A 24,902-nucleotide genomic window follows, 5' to 3' on the forward strand; every position below is an offset into this window, starting at 1 on the left:
ACACTGTTTGAGGAAAATTGATAAGTGCAGTAGATGACAATAGTTTGAAATTTATAAAACCACCTGGACTGTCCAGCAGCAATTCTTGTATATCATTGTTGTGCAATTCTTAAAATAAATCTGTGACATCAGTCATGACTTTCGTTCTGTGTTAGACATTAGTTCAGATAATAAGTCTTGTAGGTAACCTCCAGGGAAAAGCTGTTCAAAGAAAAATGGATCCAAGATAAGCAAATATTTTACTGCTGATCCAAGGAAAATCATACATTGCGAGATAATGGTGGAAGAATGCATATGTGGAAATACCCACTGCAATACACACAGGGGTAATAGATGGTGCTCTGACTCAATATAATAGAAACATTGTTTGTAGGGTAACTAGACTTTCAGCAAAGAGCAAAAAAATCCATTATGGAACTTAATCACTGAGACAATAGCACTGTACTTTTATCTACCAAAATCTTGGCCTATCTGGCCTGTTGAATCAATACTGAGCCTATTCAGGAGCAAATTTAGCCGATCCCATTCAGGTGACATTTTTCTATAGCCTTCCAATTTTTCTCCCTTCAGGTGCTCATTGAAATTCTATTTACAAAGCCACAATTGAATCTGCCCCCACCAATCTTTTAAGTACTGCATTCCAGATCTTCAGGATTCACTGCTTAAGCTTCTTTTCTCTTGTTGCCTTTTTGTAAATTACTTAAATCTAGTCCAATGGTCCTTGGTACTTCAACCAGGTCAATTTCTCTTCAGAGATAAAGCGAACTGCACATGCTCGGGAATCCGAGATAACGAAGTATGGAGCACGGGTCTAGGCCCGAAACGTCAGCTTTTGTGCTCCTAAGATGCTGCTTGGCCTACTGTGCTCATCCAGCTCCAGACTTTGTTATCTTAATTTCACTTCATCGGTCTAGACTCTTTAGGATTTTGAATCGCAATATTAAATCTCATTTGACACAGCAGCATACTGGTATTATCATTGGATTAGTCATCTCAATGAATATCCTGGGGACATAGGTTTAAACAGCATCCCAACATGTGGTGAAATATGAGTTCAACTAAAATCTGAAATAAAAATTAAGTCTAATGACAAACATGTAATCACTTTGTCTTGGAAAATACTGATTCATTTATGTCCTTATCAGGTCTGGCTGACATGTAACTCTAGACATAATGCAGTTGATCCTTAACTAACCTCCAGACAATTAGGGATAGGCACTAAATGCTGGTATAATTCCTCTCTTGAGATTAAACCCAGTAACTGAAATCCCTCACCCCTAACACGAGCTTCATAAATCTTTCCTATATCCTCTCTCAAGTCTTCACATCATTCCTGGACTGTGGTGTTCAGAATTGAATCCAATGCTTCAACAGAGGTTTCATAAAAAGTCCACATGCAGTAACCTGCTTTCGGACTTTATTTATAAAGCCATGATTCCACAAGCTGTTTTTTTAAAACCACTTTCGCAACCTGTATCATTTTTAATGATCTGCAGACTCCTTATCATATATTACTACTCTTCTTTCTTCTTACCAAACCTTCACACTATCAAAATGAATTTTCACTTGATAATTGCCACTTATTCCATCAGCCTGGTTCTTGAAAACTACCTCTATCCTTCTGATTTTTCACGGTACTTACAAGTTTCGTGTTCACGGCAAAATGCAATGTTGTGCCCTGCACGCGAAAGTCTTTAATGTAGATCAGGAAAAGCCATGGAGATCCCATTGTATTCCCTCTTCTCATCTGAAAAGCAGCCACTCACTACTCAAACAAACATCCAAGAACTGCAGATGCTGGAAATCAGAAATTGCTGGAAAAACTCAGAACTGGCAGCATCTATAGACAGCAAGCAGAGTTAATGTTTCTGATCCAGTGACCCTTCTTCAGCTGCTCATGAATACTCAGCACTTCCGGTCATTTAGTCAACTGAGTGTCCATGCTGCTACTGTCACTTTTATTCCATGAGGTTCAACTTTGCTGGCAGGTTTGTTATATGACAGGATATCAAAATACCCTTTAGAAGGCTTTGCACCATTAAGGTTGAACTCACTGGTGAGGCCTAGCCTTAGGCTCTTTTATGAGTAAGGAAATAATCTTGCCCAATCTCCACTGCAGGATTGGAAGGTATTGATCAATGCCTCCACACTCTCCTGTACTTCTTAAAGCCTCATTATCCCAGTACAGTCAGCTTTTCTTCACACCTCCTCATCCATTTTCATGCCCAACTAGTATCTCAACTACCTGCTCGCCCTTAAAAACTTTTGCAGCATTGTCTTACTTTGTAAAAACAGATGCAAAGTGCCAGTTTCGTACCCTAGCTTGCCTCCATATATCAAACCCCTTGAGTCCTAGTCTGTCCCACCTCTGTTCCTGTCACCCCAAATTCACCAAATACTTCAATTCCACAGTTCTCTCCTGCATGATGCAATACGAAAACTCACTGAGTGCCCATCTAGATCTAAAGCTGGTGATGCTTCTATTCTTTCTCAAAAGCTTCAAACCTCCCTATCACGTTAGGTTTCCCTTTCCTAATCCGTCAATACTCCTCTGTCTTTAGGCTTGAAAGCCTTCTGGTGAAGTTCACAGCTATTCTCTACATTCACAGTATTTTCCAAAGGACTCGAGAAAACAGTCACTGCCTCAAAACAAGCAGCAATCTCAACTTTTCTATTCCAGTCTCACTTACTTTCCCAGTCAATGTATCCACAGAGGAATAATCTCACCAACCTTCTCCCTGTCCCAGTATTCTATCCACCATTATTCTCAACTACCCCAACAATGGATTGACACCAAGCTCCATTGCCACCCTTGTCATTTCTGCCAGAGAACCCATTTACTTCTGAATGGGTCTCTGTCATCTCATTCAATCTGAATGATTTGCATTCATGACTTGGATGGAAGTATGCCTCATGGGTGACAAAACTTGCCCATTAATGAAATCTGTCTATGTTGCCGGTTCTACTTTAAACCCTGTGGTGATGGGGAGGTCTTGTGATGTCGTGGGTAGCATTTCTAACTGAGCTAGAGGCTCCATTTTCATCCCATCCTAAGATTTGATGACCACAAAAGATGTATTCGTAAGGTTGTCAAACAAATTGATAACTAACTTACAAATCGTTCTCTCACAACTATGGCAGGCAGGCAGGAAGAAAGAACGAAAGAAAATGTGCTCTGATCAGCCATGCTTCATGCAGTGTCACCCCTTAAGCTAAAGCCTCTGGGTGACAGGTCAGTGATTTGTCCAGGAAAGATCCAGCTATGGCTGCGAACACATGCTTTATCTGCTACAAGCACTATTAGGTGTGAGAAAAGGTGACGGTGACTCTTACTACCCCTTATACTTTGCAAATTCTGACCTTGACTCCAAATTTCTTAAATTTGTTAGCATCACCCAAATCTAAGCTCATTTTCACCAATAACACCCAAGCTTGTCATTTGTGATAATTCTTCTCCATTGAAGAGGACAACAGTCTCCACCTTTTCAACAATGCCCAGCCTTAGCCCATATGCCACTGGAAAGCTAATCCATTTTTAAAATTTCATTGTTAATCACCATACAGTCTCACTCTTTTGAGCTCCAGAGAAATCCTAAGGCTAAGTTCATCCAAGTCTGCCCTGTTTTTGCTCCATCGTTGGTATCCATGCCACTTAACTTAGTAAACCCTACATCTTAAACCCCTTTGCTCCTTCAACTTCCTCTGCCTGTTTAAAATTATACTTAAAGCCCACCAGGAAAGCCCAGTTTTTAAGTCACTCCTCCAAAATATTTCCACCTTTGAATTACTGTGCACTCTGTTCCAATACATTTCTGTGAACACAAATGCATACGAAATAAGAGAAGGCAGCCATTCAGCCACTTGAGCATCTTGGGTTGCCTTCCCATTTAAATGATTCCTCATGAATGCAACTTGTTTCTATTATTGTTGATCATTTTCTGAATGCTGTGTTGTCGATCCTAATCTAACCATTTATGACTTTGAACTATTTTTCCTATTTAACTATTTAATTTCAAGCAGTTCTGTGGATTTACCATATTCAACAACTTCTATATTCATCTATAATATCCTTTCAGGGCTGAAGATTAACATTTCTCCCATCTTTCTTCATAATTCAAACCTCTAAATTTCATGGTTATTCTTTTCATTGCCTCTAATGTTTGAATCTTATATCTTGACAACTAGAACTGGTCAGTTTTGAAGAGAGTTCTGACGAGGGCACATTACAGTTTCATCAAAAAGTTCCCCAACTTTCATTCCACTAACTTGATGACATAGTTCAATAATCTATTGAATTTCTTGATTGTTCATTTGGAACAGGTCAACGTATTGAACACCATCGGCATCTCACTCTACTGAAACTCAAAAGGTTGTGCAGTCCGTTCGACGAAATTCCTCATCATGTTTAGGAACTTTGGCATTATTGGTGGATAGTATCAAAGCACCCAGCTTGCTTACTGGTGGACAACAGCTCCAAAATAGTACCATTTACATCTCTCAAATATATTTCCCAGGTGAGCAGTTACACACATATTATATTTTGAAAAGAGCTTGAATAAGCTGATGTTGCTCAGACCCACTGCACTGAAACACAACAGGGCATGATTTTCCAGAAGGGCTTTCAGGCTTCTGTTACCTCACCAACTAAACCCAGTTTCATCTCAGCCAGATACATCATTTATGTTTTTCAGAGGGAGTTACCAGTATTGGGGAAATGGCACCATCTGTTTAAATTAACATTCAATTTAATTACAAAACCTTCACAATACATTAAACACAGTGACTACGCAAGACAATCCAATAAACCTTTAAAAACTTCATTAAAGAATGACACAGCTAAGTATGGGAGCTGAGGAGCTAGCCCAGTTCAAGCAGCCGATGGAAAATTCAGGCAGTTTCCATCACCTAACCAAACTACTTCAATTTCAATACATTATCTAATTTTAAAGGAAATTAGTATCAGTGCAATTTATTTTCCACCACATTGTAAGTAGATTGGAGATCCTAGATCCTTATCATCATATTAACTTTCTATCTTGTAGCTCAAAAGGACAGGTGAGAGCTGTCGTAATCAGACATTTCACACATATTCAGCTACTTGTTTGGATATAAGAATCTAATGAGAATTAATATGAAGGGAAAAGAAAATACCTACCTAATTCTCCAGCTGCATTTCTACCACCAACTGCATAAAGGTGGCCTTTCAGGGCACTTAGGTGGAAGAAAGTACGCTTTTCATTTAAAGACGCAACTTGCATCCATTTGTTGTACCGAGGATCGTATCTGAACACGGTGTCAACAGCGGTCTTTCCTTTTGTATCATAATTGCTCTGCCCACCTACAACGTAAAGGAAGTTTCCAATCACTGCAATGCCATGCTGGTACCTTGGTGCATCCATTGGAGCAAGCGATTTCCATTCATGGGCCTTTTCGTCATATAATCTTAACTCTTTGCTCACAACTAGCTGTTGCCTTAGCACTCCACCCAAGGTTACTAAGTGCGTGTTATCTGAGCGGATACAGGTTCTTTCAGACTGCATAACAGGCTGCATGTAGGGCATCATCTGATAGTTACTGGCTTCTAATAGCAGATTGACACAAACATTGTCCGTTCTCATGAAGTCCACTGTTTGAACATGATTAATTAATTCCTGCGGTGACATCAGAGGAAACCTGATGTTCTTCATTATCTTTGAGGCAAAATCCATCCGTGAATCCTCATATCTCAACCAACGACAGGCAGACTTGAAAAGTTCAAGTTCCGTGCAGTTTTTGAGGCTGTTACTTGAAAGTACAAAGGCAAGGCGCTCAAATGGGAGTTTCACAAATTCACCAGTACTTAGCAGTGCAGTGAAGTTCTTCAGAATGAAGTTATTCACATATTTATCTACTTCTGTCAAGTTGTAAGTATTTGCAATTCGTCCAACCTCAACACAGTTTTCAAGAGAAACCTAAGAAGTGTCAGAAATAACAAGTTCAATATTAAGCATCTGGTTAAAATGTTATTCTTTCCTTGCCCTTATTTTTCCTTCAATCCTATCAGGGTGAGGGACATTGACATTGCGGAATGGAAGGCGTTTCTCATTCAGCCAGTGTCACCTCCAAGGTAGATATATATGCAACAAAGTAAAACTCTCTTTACCCTTCTGAAAAACGTTCTTCAGTTGAGTCAATTTTCTCAATCTAACATGCTTATTCTTTCCCTGGTTAGATTCCTAATTAAGGACAATTTCATGCTATCCATTGCCCATGGATACCCATGGCAGTGGGCTCGCCAATCTAATTTCACAAACTGGAGCTTTCCCACCAATCAGGTAGCAAGAATTGCATACCAACAGGCAATCATGGATGTGAACCCAGACTTTGCAGATAAAAAGAAGATCAGTGCCTAATAAGCCATCATACCCAACTTCTCCAAATATTTTGTTGGAATAAGCTACACTTTGCATACTGAAACAGTGTGGAAATGTGGACGATATTCAATTCAAAAGAATAATGTAGTTAAAGCCATTATAATTAAACAGTGGTCATAGATCTAAATTTTCAAGACTTAAGTGCAGCAAAGTGCTTGTAAAAGGCTAATAGTTAGCAACTGATTATCAGGATCTATATTCGTACGTAAACAAAACCACAATGTAATGCTGGAGATATCTTCAAAATCAATTTGTTTACCAATATTAACATACAAAATTCTAGGAATCCATCTAAGTATATGTGGATGATGGAACATTTAGTACTGAAAAAGTCCAAAAGGAAAATCTTACCCCAGATATAAGAAATACTTTACAGAAATCCAGGACAGGTAAAATCTGCAGAAAGCTAGCTGCTTCCAAAGTATCCTGAAGGTTGTCCATGTTCAGGGAAAGCTTTGCAGTGTAAATGAAATCAATGATTTTCTTCAACCCTATTCGGTTCACGCCGTGAAGTTTGATGCACATGAGATCCTGCTCCTTCATTCCACCTGATCACAAAAAAGGAAGGTGACTCTTCAGTTGGTGCCAGTACAGAAAGATGCATTAACATCACCTCAAAATTAAAAAAACAAGAGACGTCTTTGTAGGTCTCCAGTCCAGGACTGATTTATAAGACCATTTTGCACAATTAATTCAACATGATCACATTTTAAGTCAGATCACAAAGAAAGCCATTACCAGGGAAGTAACATGAACTGAGGCCTAGAAATTATTATTACTTAGACGGATTTGAAATTATGGATCAAGAAATATTTCAGCAATATGAATGACAAGTTCAAAGGCAGGTTGGTTTCTCCAGTGTAAGTGCATGCAACAGTAATGGCACACATTTACCTATAACATGTTTCAAACTTGGTAATGTCTTAAGAAACCACACAATGGGGGGGGAAATTGAGAGCAATTACATTAACCCATATTAGGGAAGTTAGACAAAGCAGTTGAAAGTTTGCCACAAATCATATTTTAAAGAGTGCAGTATTATCAGATCAGCCATGAATTCATTGAATGCTGGGACAGACTTGATGGGCTGCATGACCTACTTCTGCTGTCACATCTTATGGTCCAAGAGGTTTTGAATTTTGAATGATTAAAAAGCTTTTGATGTGCACTGAGCTGACGGCTCAAGTTTAAAGGGGTTTAATATAGAGGAGTTGATATGAGAGGAGAGCTGTGGCAGACAGTAAGATGAGGTGGGTTAAGGATTGTGCATCAATTTGTAGTCATCCACGATCCTGGCTGTCAAGAAGATTGGTTTAATTCTCGGTCTGCTGCTTATAAATTTCAGATGGATTAAATCTAAGGGCCCCAGGGGTGGTCTGCAGTCATTATGTTGGATCTGCTCTGCCAGGTCAAAAGAACAAACACAAGGGTTGCAATGGCAGGGTCCAAGATGTTGGATTTTCGCTTGAATATTCTGCTGGACAGCTCGAGATATTAGCAGACGTCCAACGATGTTATGAAGGAAGATTTTCCAAATTTGTCCTGCTTGGCATATAGAGATCAATGTTTGGCAGTCTGCATTGAGTCAGAGTTGTACACCACAGAAACAGACCCTGCTGTCTAACTTGTCCATACCAATCAGATATCCTAAACCAATCTAGTCTCATTTATTAGCATTTGGTCCATATCCCTCTCAACCCTTCCTACTCGTCTACCTGTCCAGATGCTTTTTAAATGTTGTAATTGTAACCAGCCTCCACCACTTCCCTGACCGCTAACTTCATACACGCACCGCCCTCTGGGTGAAAAAGTTACCCCTTAGGCCCCTTTTATAACTTTCCCCTCTCACCTTAAATCTATGCTCTCTAGTTATAGATTCCCCTATTCTGGGGAACATGATCTTGACTCTACAACCTATCCATGACCCTCATGATACATGACTGCATTCTTATAATAAATGTTCACAACAAGCTGTAACAACTGAGTGATTGTCTAGACTTTTTCAGACGGCAGTTAAGAGCCAAGGACAATGCTGTGGGTCTGAAGCCACCCATAAGCCAGACCAGATAAGGCTGGGACTTGTTTTTATTTTTTTTGGTAGCTTATGATTATTTCACATTTTTTAATTAATCTAACTTAAGTTCTTCCAGCTGCTTCTGGGATTCACAGTCATTTCTCTGGATTACTGGTTGATGATGCTGAATTCCTTGTTCAGTAATAAATAGTTACGGTACCTCAGTAGACACGAGTGAAGGTTTCCATGTTTCTATACTTGAACAATTCAGTAAAAAGTGAGGCTCAATACAAAGTCTGAGCAAAACATACTGTAACAATATTAATTAATGACATTAGAATAAGGCACAATTCTAGGTAGTAGCAAACTTAATATGCTTGAATTTTACATTCAACTGAGAAGCAAAAAAGTGGGTCTTAGTCTGACATTTAAAACTTAAATAAAGACGACTAGGTGGGCATGGAAACTGCGCGAGCTATAGTGAACTCAGGCACTAGGTTGCCGGATAGACTTCTACAGAAGCAGTGACAGATATTTGAGGAAATATTTCAGAACACTCAGAATAAGTACATTGCTACTGCAAACAAATATTCTCAGGCAATATCCCCTATTCGTGGTTAACTACAATAGTTAAAGAAAAAACAGATAACTGCAAAAAGATGAGGGGTGGTTTAGGAATTGGACAGAAGTGAATGACCAGAAGATTTATCAGGAGTAAGAAATTGGAGTATGAGAGCAAAGTAGCAGAAAGATGTTAAAACAGGTTGCAAAAGTTTCTATGGGGATTAAAAAGCAAATGGCTAAGTAAAGCAAGTGTCGAGATAATGAGAATGGGGAGTTCGTATTAGATTAACACTAAGATACGTAGGAAAGCAACTTGTGAAGAAGATATAAAGATGTTGAATGGGATATGGATAGGTTATGTAACTGGACAAAGATCGCCAGAGTATAACCTGGGAAAATTTGGTATTATTTCTTATGGCAGAAATTTTTTTTTTAAAAAGACTGAAAGCATATTATCTACATGGTAGAGACTGCAGAACTCAGATCCAGAGGGATTTGAGAGTTTGAGCATATGAGTCATGAAAGGTTAGTATGGAGGTATAGCAAGTAATTCACAAACCCGGACACAATGGTAACATTTGTCACAAAGGAACAATTACAAAACTTAGGGAGGCAATGCTTCAGTTATACAGGTCATGGTCAGACTACATGTGGAGTGCCGTAAACAATAATGATCATCCTAATTAAGGAAGGAAGTAAAACAGTTCAGGTGAAGGTACCAGACTAACATCTGGAATGAATGGGAATTATGAGGAAAAGCTGGACATGTTTGTCTTGTATCCATAGGAATTTATAGAATGAGGTGATTTGACTTATACATACAAAATCCTCAAAGGTCTTGATAGAGTAGGTGGAAAGAGAATGTTTCCTCATCAGGGAGATCAAGAACTGGGGGTCACTGTCTAAAAATCAGAGGCGAAATGTTTTATCTCGAAGTGGAGCGCCTTTGGGGCTCTTTCTGAAAAGGAGATCAAAGAATCCTTGAATTCTTTTAATGCACAGTTAGATAGATTCTGGTTAAGCAAGGGGTTGAATAGTTATTGCTGAATATGCAGATCAGCCATGATCTTATTGAATGGCAGAGGAGGCCCAAGGGGCTGAATAGCCGACTACTGTTCCTTGCTTGCATGTTTGTGTAATAATGAAACTGTGAATGAAATGAACAACCATTTTACCTTCCCCGCACCATTACCCCACATCTGAACATCAAGCCATTATTGCCACAACTGTTATCAACCTCATTACCTCTGGAGATCTTTTGCCCCCTGACTGCCTCCAATCTTTTAGTTTCCAAACCTTGCACAGCCCACTTCTACCTCCTTCCCAAAATCCACAAACCAGACTGCCACAGTAGGCCTATCATATCAGCCTTTTCCTGCCCTGCTGAGCTTATTTCCTTCTACGTTGACTCCATCCTTTCTCCCCTTGTCTAGATTGAGTCCACTTACATGGCAATTCCACTGATGCCCTCCGCCATATTGACAAGTTCCAGTTCCCCGGCCCCAAATGCCTCCTGCTAACCATGGATATCCAATCCCTTCTTACCTCCATTTACCACCAGGATGGTCTGAGAGCTCTCAGCTTTTTCCGCGACCAAAGGTCTGAACAATCCCCATCCACCACCACTCTCCTCCATTTGGCTGAGCTTGTCCTCTCACTGAACAATTCCTCCCCTAATTCATCTCACTTCTGTCAAGTCAAAGGAGCAGCTATGGGCACCCAAATGGGTCCCAGTATGTAGGACAATCTTTGTTCCAGTTCTACACTGGCCCCCTCCCACAACTCTTTTCTCGCTACTACTTCATATTCCCATCTAGACTCCAATTTCTATCCCTTTATCATCTTTACGCGGTCCATCTCTGACATTTAGTTTCATTTCCTTGATGTCTCCGCCTCCATTTCAGGAGTAAATTGTCTACCATCCATTACAAAGACACTGACTCCCGTAGCTACCTTCACAACTGTTCTTCCCACACAAATGTTATGAAAGGATTCCATCCCATTCTCCCAGTTCCTTCGCTTACATCGTATCTGTTTGTATGATGCCATTTTCCAAAACAGCACTGCTGACACAGCCTCTTCATTCCATAGCCATGGTTTCCCACACACTGTAGCTGACTGGGCCCTCAACTACATCTGACCTATCACCCATGATTCCACCCTTGCCCCTTCCCATCACTCACCACAGCGTTATGTCCACACTTTTCATCCCACCAGCCTGTATTCAAAGGATCATCCTCCGCCATTTCAGACAACTCCAGTAGAGCGCTACCAAACAGGTCTTTCCCTCGCTCCCCATCTGCATTTCGCAGGGACCATTTCCACTGGGCACCTTTGACTATTGCTCAACCACCAGTGCCATCTGCCCCTTCCCACATAGCTGCAGAAAGTGCAACACCTGCCCTTTCACCTCCTCATCGCTGTCCATCCAAGAGTCTAAACAGTCTGACCAGGTGAAACAGCATTTCACCTATATTGTCTCCAATTTGGTGTACTGCAGTTGCTGCACCCAATGTGGCCTATTTTACATTGGAGAAACCAAATGCCAACTTGGTACCCGCTTTGTGGAACACCTCTGGTCGCTGCGCAAGCCAGTCATTTTAACACAGCATCATGCTCCCACGCCCATGCGTCTGTCCTCAGCATGTTGCAATGCTCCAGCAAATCACAGCTCAAGCTGGTCGAACAACATCTCAGCCTCAGGATAGGCACTTTACACCCTTCTGGACTTCATATTGAGTTCAACATCTTCAGATTGTGAATCCACACCCATTCCTTCCTTTTCTTTTGGCTTTACTTCTCACATTCTGTGACACCATGTCCTCTCTCCCCACTCTGTTCTTTCCAGTTTGGCAGTTAGACACACCATTATTCTGCCATTCTCACATTCCAGTCACTTAACCTGAACTTTCAACACCCTTTCTCCCCCAGCAAGTCAACATCCCTACACACCACCAACCACATCATTATAGAGATGCTGTCTCCTCCACACTTCACATTAGCTCTGACAAATAGTCATTTAGACTGGAAACATTATAGCTTGATCTCTCTCAATGGATGCTATCTGATCCGCTGTGATTTCTAGCACTTTTGGCTTTCAGTACAGATTCCAGCATCTGCAGTAATTTGCTCCTACATTTTACTTTTGTGCTTGCTTCCAAAAAGAACAAATTCCAATCATAGATGTGTATCAGGTAGAGAGGAACTTTGTGAAACCATATTCATTAGGAGCAGGAATAGTTCTTTCAGCCTCTCCAGCCTGCTCCACCATTCAATACAATCATTGCTGATCTGCAGCCTAACTCCATATGCCTATTTTGGACCCATAATCTCAGATACTCTTTCTTAATAAAAATTGGTCTACCTCAGATTTTAAAATTCAATTATATCAACTGCCACTAGAGGGACAGAGTTCCAAACCCCACACTGCTCTTTGCAAGCTGAGGCATGTTCTAACATCTCTTCTGATTGGCCTGGCCCTAATTCTTAGGCTATGCCCCCTGGTTCTGGAATCTTCAACCAGTAAAAATAGTTTCTTTATCTACCCTGTCTTTCCCTTTTAATATCCTGAAAACATTGCCTGGATCACTCCTTTGCCTTCTACACTTGACAGAATAAAGGCCTAACTGTCTAATCTCTCCTCATAACTTAGCCCCTGAAGGTGGGGTATCATTCTCATACACCTCACTCCAAGGCCAAAACATCCTTCTCAATGTGTGGTGCCCAGATCTGCTCATAGTACTCAAAGTGGAACCTTACTGGGGCTTTGTGTAACTGCAACACATCTGCAGCCTGATATTCCAGCCTTTCAGATATGAAGGCCTGCATTCTATCAGCCTTCCTGACTATCTGCTGCACTCTTACATGGCATTTTATACAGCTATACACCTAAACCACCAAATCTTGTTGGCCTTCCACTGCATTTAACTTTGTGCCTTCCAAATAAAACCTTGATCTACCTTGATAACCTAATACTTGCTTATTTGTGAAAATCCATCTGCCACAGCTTTGTCCATTCATCTAATCTATCAATGACCTGTTGTAATTTAATGCTGTCATCAACACGGTCTACGCTGCAGCCAATTTTGTGTCATCAGTAAATTTGGATATTTGACTTTTATGCCATTATCCAAGTCATTAATGAATACTATGAAAAATTGAGGCCCCAACATAAATTGCTACAAGGTAACATTAGTCACATCCTACCAATTTGAGTGCTTACCCTTCTTCCATTCTGTTTCCTACCACTCAGCCAATTTCCTATCCATTTCAGTAATTTGCCCTCAATTCTCCAGGCTTCCACCTTGGCTAACAGTCTGTTATTAAAAGCCTTCTGCAAGTCCAGATAAACAACATCCATTGACTTACCTCTGCTCACCACCTTTGTCATCGCTTCAAGAAAACTCAGGTTTGTCAGGCATGACCTATCCTTCATGAATCCATGCTGACTCTACCTTACTCAGTGATAATTTGAGTTGATCAGTTACTCTATCCCTGATTATGGACTCTAACAATTTCCCCACCACAGATATCAGCCTAATTGGATGGAAAATACCAAGTTTCTCTCTGTCACCCTTCTTAAAGAGTGGGCAGACATGAGTAACTTTACAAGCCACAGATACAACTCTGCATGGAAAACTGAAACATTATGGTTCAGGCATTAACAATATGCTCCCCATCTCTTAACACCTGTGGATGAAACCATAGGTCCTAGGGATTTGTCATGCCTCAGCTTCATTAATTTCCCCACTGTTGCTAATTTACTTTCACTAATTTTATGATTCTCTATTAACTTTGGGACTGCCAACAAGCTTTCCTCTTTTACTGCTCTGAGTACTGAACAAAATATTCACCAAGATCATTGACAATATTGCCACTCTCAGCCTTCAGTGGGCCAAAAGCACTCTTAACCAGCCTATTTCCCTTTCTGGAACTATAATTGTCTTTTATGCCCCTAGTAAGTTTCCTTTCATCATTCTTCTTAGCTGTTTGTATAAGCCACTTTGTGGCCCTTTTTTGGTTTTTCTATTTGTCCCATTTTATGAGATCTGTACTGCTCTTTGCATTTTAATAGGCCCTTTCTAAAAAAAATCCTGTTCCCCACTTTATACGCCTGTGGCTGCTTTTTTTTAAAGATAAGGTGGAGCTCTTCCTTTCATGACTACAAACTATTTCTGAACACCTTTCAATTTTTCTTTGAAAACCCTCCACTGTTTCCCAGTTGTTTTACCTATGATTTACTTTTTCCAGTTTACAATGGACAGTTTCTGCCTCATCCCATTAAAGTCTGCCTGACTTAAAATCAATATGCTAGTATTTGATCTTTGCTTGACTCAACAAACACTACATGAAACTCGATCATGTTATGACCATTTTTTGACAAATGCTCACAAACAACTAGGTCACTAATGAAATCAAGCTCATTGCTCGTTACTGTATCCAATGTTACTTGTCTCTTTGTCACACCCAAGACACATGGCCATAGGAAACTATCCCAGACACACAAGAAATTCTACATTCCTGGCCAGTGCTTATTGATCTTTCCCAGATTATGTCTAGACTGAAATCTCTCATGAATGCAACTCTGCCTTTGTGACATACTTGCCCAATTTCAGCATTCGTACAATCCAGCACTTCTAAGTTGCTGCCAGGTGGTCTGAGTGTGACATCAGTGATTTCAGTTCTTCAGTTGAACCGATAAGATCTCCTCTGCTTTCCCCTCATCACATCCTCCCTCACCATAGAAGTGATTCTGTTTCTAATCAGTAATGCTACTCCACCCACTCTACCATTTTCTCTATCCCTCCTGTAAGCCTTGTAACCTCATATGTTTAGTTCCAAGTCCTGACAATCCTGCAGCAATGTCTCTGTTATAGCTACAATATCATAGTTTCCGATTTGAATCTGTGCCTGCAGCTCATTTAATTTGTTCATTAAACTCCTCGGCATTGAGCAAACTAATGGAATTGCAAGCTAACAAGTCCCTGGTTCTGGGCGGACTTCATTTTAGGATCTTAAAAGAGGTTACTGATGAGATGGTAGATAGATTGCTGTGAATTTCCCAAAGTTTGCCAGATTCTGGAAAGATTGAAGCTGATTGGATTACAGAACATATAAGCTTTCCATTCGAGAAGGGAGGCAGCCAGTAAAAACACAAAGCAATAACACAAACAGAAGTTGCTGGAAAAGCTCAGTAGGTCTGGCATCATCTGTGGACAAAAAAATCAGGTTAAATTTTTGGGTCCAATGACCCTTCCATGGAACACAAACCTTAGCATGAAGCCTATTGCAGTGTAAGTGTTGTAGCTGTTCGTAAAGAAGGTTGTAAGCTGGCCATTAAGGAAAATGCAAACAAAGGTCGGAAGAGTTCTTTGTTAAAAAAGGACCTGTTGAAAGCACATCATCAAGAAGTTTTACACAGTCAGGAATCAGATTACATCTGGAGTGAGGCACGGCCAAAGTAGGTAAATAGTTTGGGTAATTTGGAGGTAGTAGGCAATTTGGTACAGTGGGGAACAAGGCAGTTTTTGCTTGCTTTTTTGGCCCATAGCTTGCAAAGATTTGTTTTAAAAACAGGATCAGGGCTCAGCATGGAGTGATGTCAGAGGTAAACCGTAAGTTCACTGGTTGGTGATGGCTACTAATTTGACAATAGGTTACTTTCAGTTTGTAAATAGGGGAAATGTTGATGTTACAAATTGCAAGATCAGTTGGAAATTGTTAAAATTCAAATTCAGAACTAAGTGAATAACATAGAGATGCAGGGCCAGACACAGTGTTGTACCTGCATAATGTGGGTGCTGGTGGACCACAATGTGGTTCAGAGTGACCACATCAGTAGCAAGTGTTGGTTGCTTCAGGAACTCTGGATCAGCATTGATGAGCTGGAGTCTGAGTTTTGAACATGGCGACACATCAGGGAGAGGACAGTGACCTGGATATTATGTTTCAGGAGGCGGTCACACCTGTCAGATTAACTACTTTGAATTCACTCTGTGGTCAAGGACAGGCAGATGTGACTACTAATGAGTTAGGTAGAGTGATCCAGGAGGTAGTGCTGGAAGAGCCCCAGCCCTTCAGCTTGTCACGTACGTTTGAGAATCTTGCTGTGTGGATGAGAGTGGGAGCTATAGGGAAGATGAGCAAACTGTCCGTAACACCATTGTGAAGGGAGTCATTCAAGAGGGGAAAGCAAGAGAAATGTAGTGGTACTACAATTCAGTAAAGCTAACTATAAAGATATGAGAGAGGAGCTGGCCAGACTTAATTTGAAGGGAAGCCTAGCAGGGAAGTCAGTGGAGTAGTAAGGGCAGGAGTTTCTAGGAGTAATTCAGCAGGCACAGCAGCAACATATTCCAAGGAAAAAGAACATAATAAAGGGGAGGGTAGGCGACCACTGTTGAAAAAAGTCAGCATAAAAGCAAGAGAAAAAGCATCCAATGTAGTAAAAATTCATAAGAAGAAAGAGGAATAGGGAAACCTTTAAGAACCAGTGGAGAGTAACTTAAAAAGGAGCAAGGGGCCAAGACGAAGGGAATGTGTAAGTTGGCTAATACTACAAAATAAGATTGCAGGAGCTTTTTATCTTAAAAAGATACCAGCAGCAGAAATTGCACTGCTGGAAAATTAGGCTGGGGAAGGAGTAATGGGAAACAAAGAAATAGTGCAGTAACTGAGTAGGTACTTTACAACAGTCTTCACAGTGAAAGACACCAGTCGTTTACCAGAACTTCAAGAGAGTCATGGGGCAGAGGCAAGTGTATAGGTCATCACTGAGGAGTTATTGGGGAAGCTTAAAGGATTGAAGATGGATAAATCATCCTGACCAAATGGACTCCACTCCAGTATTCTGAAGGAGATAGTTAAGGAGATTGTAGAGGTGTCAGGGAGGGTACCAGAAGACTGAAAAATGACTAATGTAACACTCTTGTTTAAAGAACGGAGAGAGGCAGAGACAGGAAACTACTGGTTGGTTGGGCTGATCTGTATCTTAGGCCTACTTCTGCTTGGAATTCATTTTCATTCAGATTGATGTTGCATATGAAATGAACTTGATCCAGAATGGTGATGGGGCTGGAGCTGGGGCTGAGTGGGTGTCGTGAGGTGGCAGGGGGAATCACATACTTTAGAACTTTTGCGTGGTTGAGTTGTGTTGCTACTTTCACAGTAATGGACATCAAGGAAAAATGCACAGTTTTCTTATGATTCTCATAACACCTTGTGTGACAAAGTCTTTTATATCAGTGATGTGAAAAACGGGGCCTGTTAAAAACAATACCATTAAACTATACCAGAGTATACCATAGTGGAACTGCAAACTGAGTCCTGTAAAATGTCACAACTTTGTTCTGATATGTGCACGCATGAACTGATTTCTTTTATGAATAGGAAAACAGAACAATGATACAGAAGAATGCCTTTGTTTGAGGCAATGATTACATCACAAAAATGTACTGTGTGCTGTTTTGGAAGTCTCACCATGCAATGGACTTAAATCACTTGCGCATGCACAAACTGATTCATCAGGATGACATCAGTGATGGAAAATTATATTTGAGAAGAGGCTTGATACACTATTTCCGATAAAGAAAGGGTGGCCATAAGAAATTTCGGGCATATTTTTGAAAGGTACAAAGGAAAGTCTATTTCTACTGGCTGGGCAATCAGTGATGACAGGCCAGTAATATTAAACTGCCAAAAAATTAGGTGAGATGGCCTGTCCGATTCAAATCAGGATCCAGCAAATCTAAGCTCTGTAGGAGAACTCGTAAATAACTGGTGATGGTTCTTAGGCCAAGTCCATCCTCACTGCCCATTGACTGTGCAATTTAACAAGCTCTTTGTTGCTTGAATTGATCTTTTTACAATCTCCAATATTTTTAAATAACCTATAATTTTAAACATAAAAACAATTTTCAAGGACATTTCTTAAACTTCTCAATGAGTTTGTTGAAGATTTCCTTACACCAGTGTCCTGGAAATCACTCTTCAATTCCCAGGGCATCCAGAACAAACCTACAGACAGCAGTGCTTCTCATTTTGTGGAACAGTGCACCACTGGTAATTACATGGGTAGATATTCAACAATGTCTTTCAAACTAGAAAATGATATGACAACTACCAAATTTGTCATCTGATTATATAATTCCTTTCATTTCACAAAAGCTGTGACAATTTTTTTGGATCTTACCTGTGAACATAGCCTTAAAATAGTCACTAGCTGAGGCCATCATTGCTCTATGGACTGGAAATATTTCATCACCATCTCCTGGCACAAGGGTGACATCACAAAGTAAGCCTTCAATTCGGAGTTGGTCAAACCCCTGCAAAATTTAGATATTGCAAGATCAGATACAAGTTATAAAATGGAACACTGGAACCACTTTATCTCACCAACACTTTGCTGGCGATATCTACGTGATGTGCAATTGCTCTCCAATTAGAATTTAAACAGATAAACCTGCTTGCTTAGTCCCGAGCACTCTCACCTCGAGACAGAACATTCAAGTCTCAAACCAGGTCTGAAAGCAGTAAATCTATTCGGATACTTTGTTAGAGTATAATGAGAACATTGAAACCTCAAACGTTAAATTCGAGTCCTTGCTACCTGTTCAGGTAAACACATGAGTACTATCTGTACAGAAGCTCTCCTGCTGTTATGGCCAACAATCTCATTTCAAACAGCACCTGAAAGACTAACTGGATTTTCATTTCATTGGCTTTTTCAAAAAATAGGTTACATGCTGCTTGCTGCACGCGAAATTGTAATTAAGCATTTCAGAAGCACTTTACATGCCCTGAAGGCATGACAATATCCAAAAAAAACTGAAGCTCCTCCTTATTTTACATCATGTACCTCATACTTCCAGTAGCACAAGGCTGGAAAACTAGTCCAGGATCAATGATGAAGGTAGGCAATTGTACTAGGCACACTTTAAAATGAGGCACCATGATTGTGAGGCTACAATACTTAATTGCATCTAAAACACCAAAAACAGCAGGCCACAGAAAACAAAATCAAGTGGTTTCAAAATTAGCAACTTTTTCTCATCGTGAACTAAATCAAGTCAAAATTGGAGATGTAATGGACAGTGATGAAGGTTACCTCAGCGTACAATGGGACCTTGGTCATATCGGCCAATGGATCGTGGCGTGGCATATGGAGTTTAATTTGGATAAATGTGAGGTGCTGCATCTTAGGAAGGTAAATCAGGGCTCGACTTATACAAATAACTGTAAGGTCCTGGGAGTGTTTCTAAACAAAGACACCTTGGAGTTCAGGCTCAAAGTTCCTTGAAAATGAAGGTGCAGGTAGATATGATAGTGAAGAAGGCATTTGGTATGTTTGCCTTTATTGAGATGTTTATTGGAGTTGGGATGTCATATTAGAGCTGTACAAGATATTGGTTTGGTCACTTTTGTAATGTCATGTGCAAGTCTGGTCTCCCTGCTATGGGGAAGATGCTGTGAAACTTGAAAGGATTTAAAAAAGATTTACAAAGATGTTGCCAGGTTTGGAGAGTTTGAGCTATAGGGTGGGGCTGAACAGGCTTAAGCTATTTTCCCCTGAAGAGTTGGAGGCTGAGGGGTGACATTATAGAGGTTCATAAAACCATGAGGGACACGAATAGGTAAACAGACAAGATCATTTCCCCGGAGTAGGGGAATCTAAAACTAGATGGCACACGTTTCAGGTGAGAGGCGAAAGATTTAAAAAGGACCTAACAGGTAACTTTTTCCATGCAGAGGGTGGTGAGTGTACGGAAATGAGCTGCCAAAGTATTGGAGGCTGGTACAATTACAACATTTAAAAAAACATCTGGATGAGTACATATGAAAGAGAGGGTTGAGAGGGATATGGGCAAAATGCTGGAAAAGGATATGAGATTTGTGTGTGATATTTGATTAGCATGGAAGAGTTGGACCAAAGGGTCTGTTTCCATGCTGTACATCTCTATAGCTTTAAGAGCAGCCATGGTAAATGAGACAACTGCACAGAGACACATTCAGTTCCATGAATATCTCAATCCTCAGCCATAATAGATCAGCGTGAGTGTATAAGAACAAGACTAAAGTTTGCATCCATATTCAGTAAAAACTGAATGTGCCCACTCCAGAGGTCTTCGACATTATAGATATCAATGAACACCCAACTGCATACATCTCCAGAGAATATTAAAAAAAAACAGCTAAAAATGTTAAATACACTAAATTTTATAGACATCAACAATATTTTGAAGATAAGGAAGACCTAAGCTACAGAATTAGTTATCATCTGAGGCAAGCACAACCATAGTCCAATAGCACTACATACTTGTCTAATGTGGAAAACATGACTATGTGTCTCTTGATCCTCAAAATACCACAGAAAATCTCATCTAGCCAATCATCCATGTGATGCACTTTCTCTTAATCATCATTTCAGTGATGGATACAGTCACCAACAATTCCATCAAGTGACACCTATTCAACCACTCACATAAGTTGATGCTTTGACAGTGGGGTACTGAGCTTAGCACTGCTGTCGCACTTATTACAGTTTAAATAGAGTCAGAGTCACATAGCATGGAAACAGGCCCTTTAGTCCAATTTGTCCATGCCAAACAAGTTTTTCAGATTCTTAAAGTATGGGATAACACACTGTGGGGCTGGAGGAACACAGCAGGCCAGGCAGCATCAGAGGTGCTGACGTTTCAGGTTGGGACCCTTCTTCAGAAAATTTTCTAAAGAAGAGTTCCCAACCCAAAATGTCAACTTTCCTGCTCCTTGGATGCTGCCTGGCCTGCTGTATTCTTCCAGCTCCACACTGTATTATCTCAGACTCCAGCATCAGCAGTTCTTACTGACCTTTACTGGCCTTTCAGCCCATCAAGTATACACTGACACAAACACAGAAATTGCTGGAAAAGCTCAGCGGGTCTGGCAGCACCTGTGAAGAAATAAACAGAGTAAATGTTTCAGGCCTGGTGACTGTTCCTCAGAACTGCTTTATTTTGAGAGGGAAGAGCAGTTGGATAGACAAAGGAGGTGATAACGATCTGACTAAGACAGTGAATAGTTTTTAATGGGAGCTGTTGGTGACTAACCAAAGGTAGTGTGTAACGGCACGTTATGTGATAACATTGTCAAGTGTGTGGGGTAGGGGCTAAAACATAGGAGAATTTAGACCCTAAAATTATTGAACTTGATATTGAGACAGGAGGGCTGCAGGCACCCCAAGTGGAAAATGAGGTGTTGTTTTTCCAGCTTGTGCTGAGCTTGTGCTGTGACTGGAACACCGAAGCAAGCCAATGTTGACGAGGGAACGGGGTGGTATGTTAAAGTGGCAGGCGACAGGTAGCTCAGGGTCTTTTTTGCGAGCACAACATAGGATGTTCCGCAAAGCGGTCACCCAGTCTATGCTTCGTTCCCCCATTGTAAAGGAGGCCACAATGTGAGCAGCAAATGCAGTAAACTAGATTCTGTGAAGTACAGGTGAAGTGTTGCTTCACCTGGAAGGTACGTTTGGGTCCTTGGATATTGAGGATGGAGGAGGTAAATGGGCAGGTGCCGTGGGGCTGTGGGGAGGACGGAGTGTTGGGGGTTAAGGAAGAGTGGACCAGGAGTGTCCCAGAGGAAACAGTCCCTGCGGAAAGCAGACAAGGGAGGGGAGGGGAATGTGTGTCTGGTGGTGACATCTCGCTGGAGGTGGCAGAAATGGCATCTGATGATCTTCTGGAAGTTGGTACTGGGATGGCAGGTAAGGACAAGGAGAATCCTATCACTGCTGTGGGTGAGAAGAGAAGGGTGAGGGCTGAAGCACGTGAGATGGGACGGAACCGACTGAGGGCCCTGTCAACAACTGTGCTAGGGAATACTCAGGTGACGAAGGTGGTGGATATTTTGGAGGCTCCCTCGTAGTTGGCCTCATCTAAAATCCTTCAGTTTCCCATTTGCCTGCATTTGGTCCATATTTCTCTAAACCGTTCCTATCCATGTACCTCTCCAAACGTCTTTTGAAATGTTGTAATTCTATCAGCCCCTACTACTTTTTTTGGCAGCTTGTTTCATACACTCACCATCCTGTTTAAGAAAACGCTGCCCCTCAGGTCCCTCTCAAATATTTCCCCCCTTGCCTTAAACCTACGTCCTTTAGTTTTGGACTGCTTAGGGAAAAAGCCCTTAGATCTCAGCCTATTCATGCCCCTCATGATTTTATGAACCTCTATGAGATGACCCCACAACATCGGACGCTCCAGAGAAAATTGTCCCAGCCTATTCATCCTCTCCCTATTACTCAAACTCTCCAACCCAGGCGACAACCTTGTAAATCTTTTCTGAACCCTTTCAAGTTTCACAACATCTTTCTTATATGAGGGAGGCCAGAACAGAACACAGTATTCTAAAAGTGGCCTAACCACTGTCCTGAACAGTCACAACAAGATGTCCCAGCTCCCATACTCAATGCACTGAAAAATGAGGACAAGCTTACGAAATGCAGCTTTCATTACCCTGTCCACCTTCAAGGAACTATTAATCTGCACCCAGAGGTCTCTCTGTTCGACCACACTGCCCGAGCCCTACTATTAACTGTACAAGTCTTGCCCTATTTTGTCTTTCCAAAGTGCAACACGTTACATTTATGGGGTCATTCAGCAAGTTCATGCCTGATCTAACATGTCCTTAACTCCATGTTCCCACCAAATTCTGATGTGCTTTGATTCCCTTGCTAGTATTAATCTATCCATGTTTATGTTAGAAATATTCAATGAACAGAGCTCCACAGTCTCATGACACTCTCACAGAAAAGTGATTTCTTCTCAGTGCATTCTTAAGTGGAAGACAACTTATTTTTAAACTATGTGCCTAGTTTTAGCCTTCCATAAAGAAAAAGTCTGTTTCAACGTCTACCTTGTTCAGTCCTCTCAGGATTTTGTATGTCTCAATCAGATAGTTACTGTCTCCGGCTCTCATTTTGATAAAGACCAATAGATATTAGTGACCTTATCCAACCTTTCCTCATATGGTGCACCCACATCTCAGGTACAAGTTAACTGAATCTTCTATACCAGGATACCCAGATCTTTCCATGCCTCCAAGATCTGTAATATCTCTTTAGTTAACTAATATGCTTTGATAAGCATCTTGACAAAGAGGACAAACTCACATGATACTTGTCTGTAATTTTTTTTGATGACTCACCTAGCCTATCCACACCTCTTTGTAAACTCATTGTGTCGTCTTCCCAGCCTGTCCCATAATAAAGAGTGAAGAAATTTTATGCCATTTTCATTGAAGCTGTAACATTAATTTGTGACAAATACTCGTCTGTTCAGCACGAGGTCATAAAACATTGCTTTTCAGCTCCAAAACTGCACGGCCTGGTCTTGAAGTTCATTCTGTGGTTTGTTTAAAGTGCCACAGAAGCTTTCATTCCCTCTATTTCATCTCATGTAATCACATAAGCCCATGAGGAAGAGAGGAATGGAGGATTGCTTGATTCTCTTTAAACCCACTCAATGCTATTTACCTCAACATTCCTCATTTTCACCACTCCAATAAGATTTTACCCTCGTTGAACTTATGAGAGATTACTTTTGACTTGAATGCCCTTCATTTGGATTCTCCCTCAAGTCAAAACATTTTCTTCACATTCACTCGAACAGCCCTTACGTTTTCCAGATCTCTAACAGGCTAAATAGCCTCAGTTTCTTCAGGGGCACAATGTACTAAGAGTAAAGGAGACTGAAAAAGAGAGGATGAGGCAAGGTTGACAAAATACTGTAACCTTCATATTTATATAGCTAAAACAGCACTGAATTTTAGTATGACATCAAAGTTAATGCTTTTTGAATAAAACGTAAAAAATGCCCTGGTTCATTTCAAATGAAAAAAATCTTGTCTGGTTCCCTAGCTAAAGAAAATACCAATTTTATTCCTAAAGCTAAACCTTTCGAAGCCTTAAAAAGAAAACACATTATTCTCATTCAGATAGCTTTTTGTTCCTCCTTAAATTGTTAAACAGGATTTAAAACTAGGTGTTTGTTTTAAGTAAACAAATAATGCAATTTGCTTTCTGCATTACCAGGTCTCAAATCATACAACAGCCACCCTCACTTGTTATCACATCTCCTGTAGCAGGAATACCTCTTATGTGTTGAAAGGATTTTAAAAAGCACAAAAAAGGTTTGAAAACATAGCTCACACCAAAGGAGTGGAGTGAATTGGTAGGGTGTAGAAAGGGCTAATTTTGTTAAACTGGGGGTGACAGAGGCTTCTCAACATCACATTTCAGTATCATACCCACAAAATATGTAAATTTTCCTGTTTCATTCTAGAAAATTTTTTAAGATTGTTCTTGGGTGAAATGTAGTCTGTGTGTCACCAAATTTTGCTTCAAATGCGTTATTTCTTCTTTCCATTACGAATTGCAAAATGACTTTAATGAGGTCGTTCATTTGGCTTATCATTCTAAAGTAAGTTGATCCCACTGCTTTAGGTTTGTTTGGCAGCTTAACGTATAAAGAATGCCTCAAATCACTGGGAATGTATCCTTGTGTATATCTTGTGTATCCTTGTGGATCATAAATTTGTCAACACTTCTAATTTTGTTTTTCCAGGGATTTTTCAGTTGTTTTTGGTTACTTTATCTATGTCTGGTTAAACTTTACCTGAAAACACAATGTAAAATTGTTATATTTATGCAAAACTCAAAATATTCATTTATAAACAAGATAATTACACAGAAGCACAGACTGACCGAATCTCATAGCATCAAAACAGGTAATTCACCCCATCAGGTAGATGCCAGTGTGAAACTCGAGATAAGCTTACTTCAATCATGGTCATTTATCTTATCCAATTGGTACATCCTTTGAAGCCTTTCTTGCTCAGTTATTTGTTTAGTTTTGACACAAGATGTTTACTTCAAC

At 40.5% G+C, this 24,902-nt stretch overlaps 1 protein-coding gene across 9 annotated transcripts in view; it reads right to left on the bottom strand.

The window, feature by feature from the left end:
* klhl13 (kelch-like family member 13) overlaps positions 1-24,902 on the bottom strand; it is a 220,931-nt gene that overhangs the window by 23,109 nt on the left and 172,920 nt on the right. For all 9 annotated transcript variants that reach the window (XM_048544914.2, XM_048544909.2, XM_059651508.1 and 6 more), the window contains 3 exons: positions 18,182-18,314; positions 6,765-6,961; positions 5,156-5,951 (listed from right to left, as the gene is read on the bottom strand). In XM_048544914.2, coding sequence (XP_048400871.1) covers positions 5,156-5,951; positions 6,765-6,961; positions 18,182-18,314 — 1,126 coding nt within the window. The remainder of the gene's footprint in view (positions 1-5,155; positions 5,952-6,764; positions 6,962-18,181; positions 18,315-24,902) is intronic.

The sequence above is a fragment of the Stegostoma tigrinum genome, chromosome 15, assembly GCF_030684315.1.
Source record: "Stegostoma tigrinum isolate sSteTig4 chromosome 15, sSteTig4.hap1, whole genome shotgun sequence".
NCBI classification, from domain to species: domain Eukaryota; kingdom Metazoa; phylum Chordata; class Chondrichthyes; order Orectolobiformes; family Stegostomatidae; genus Stegostoma; species Stegostoma tigrinum.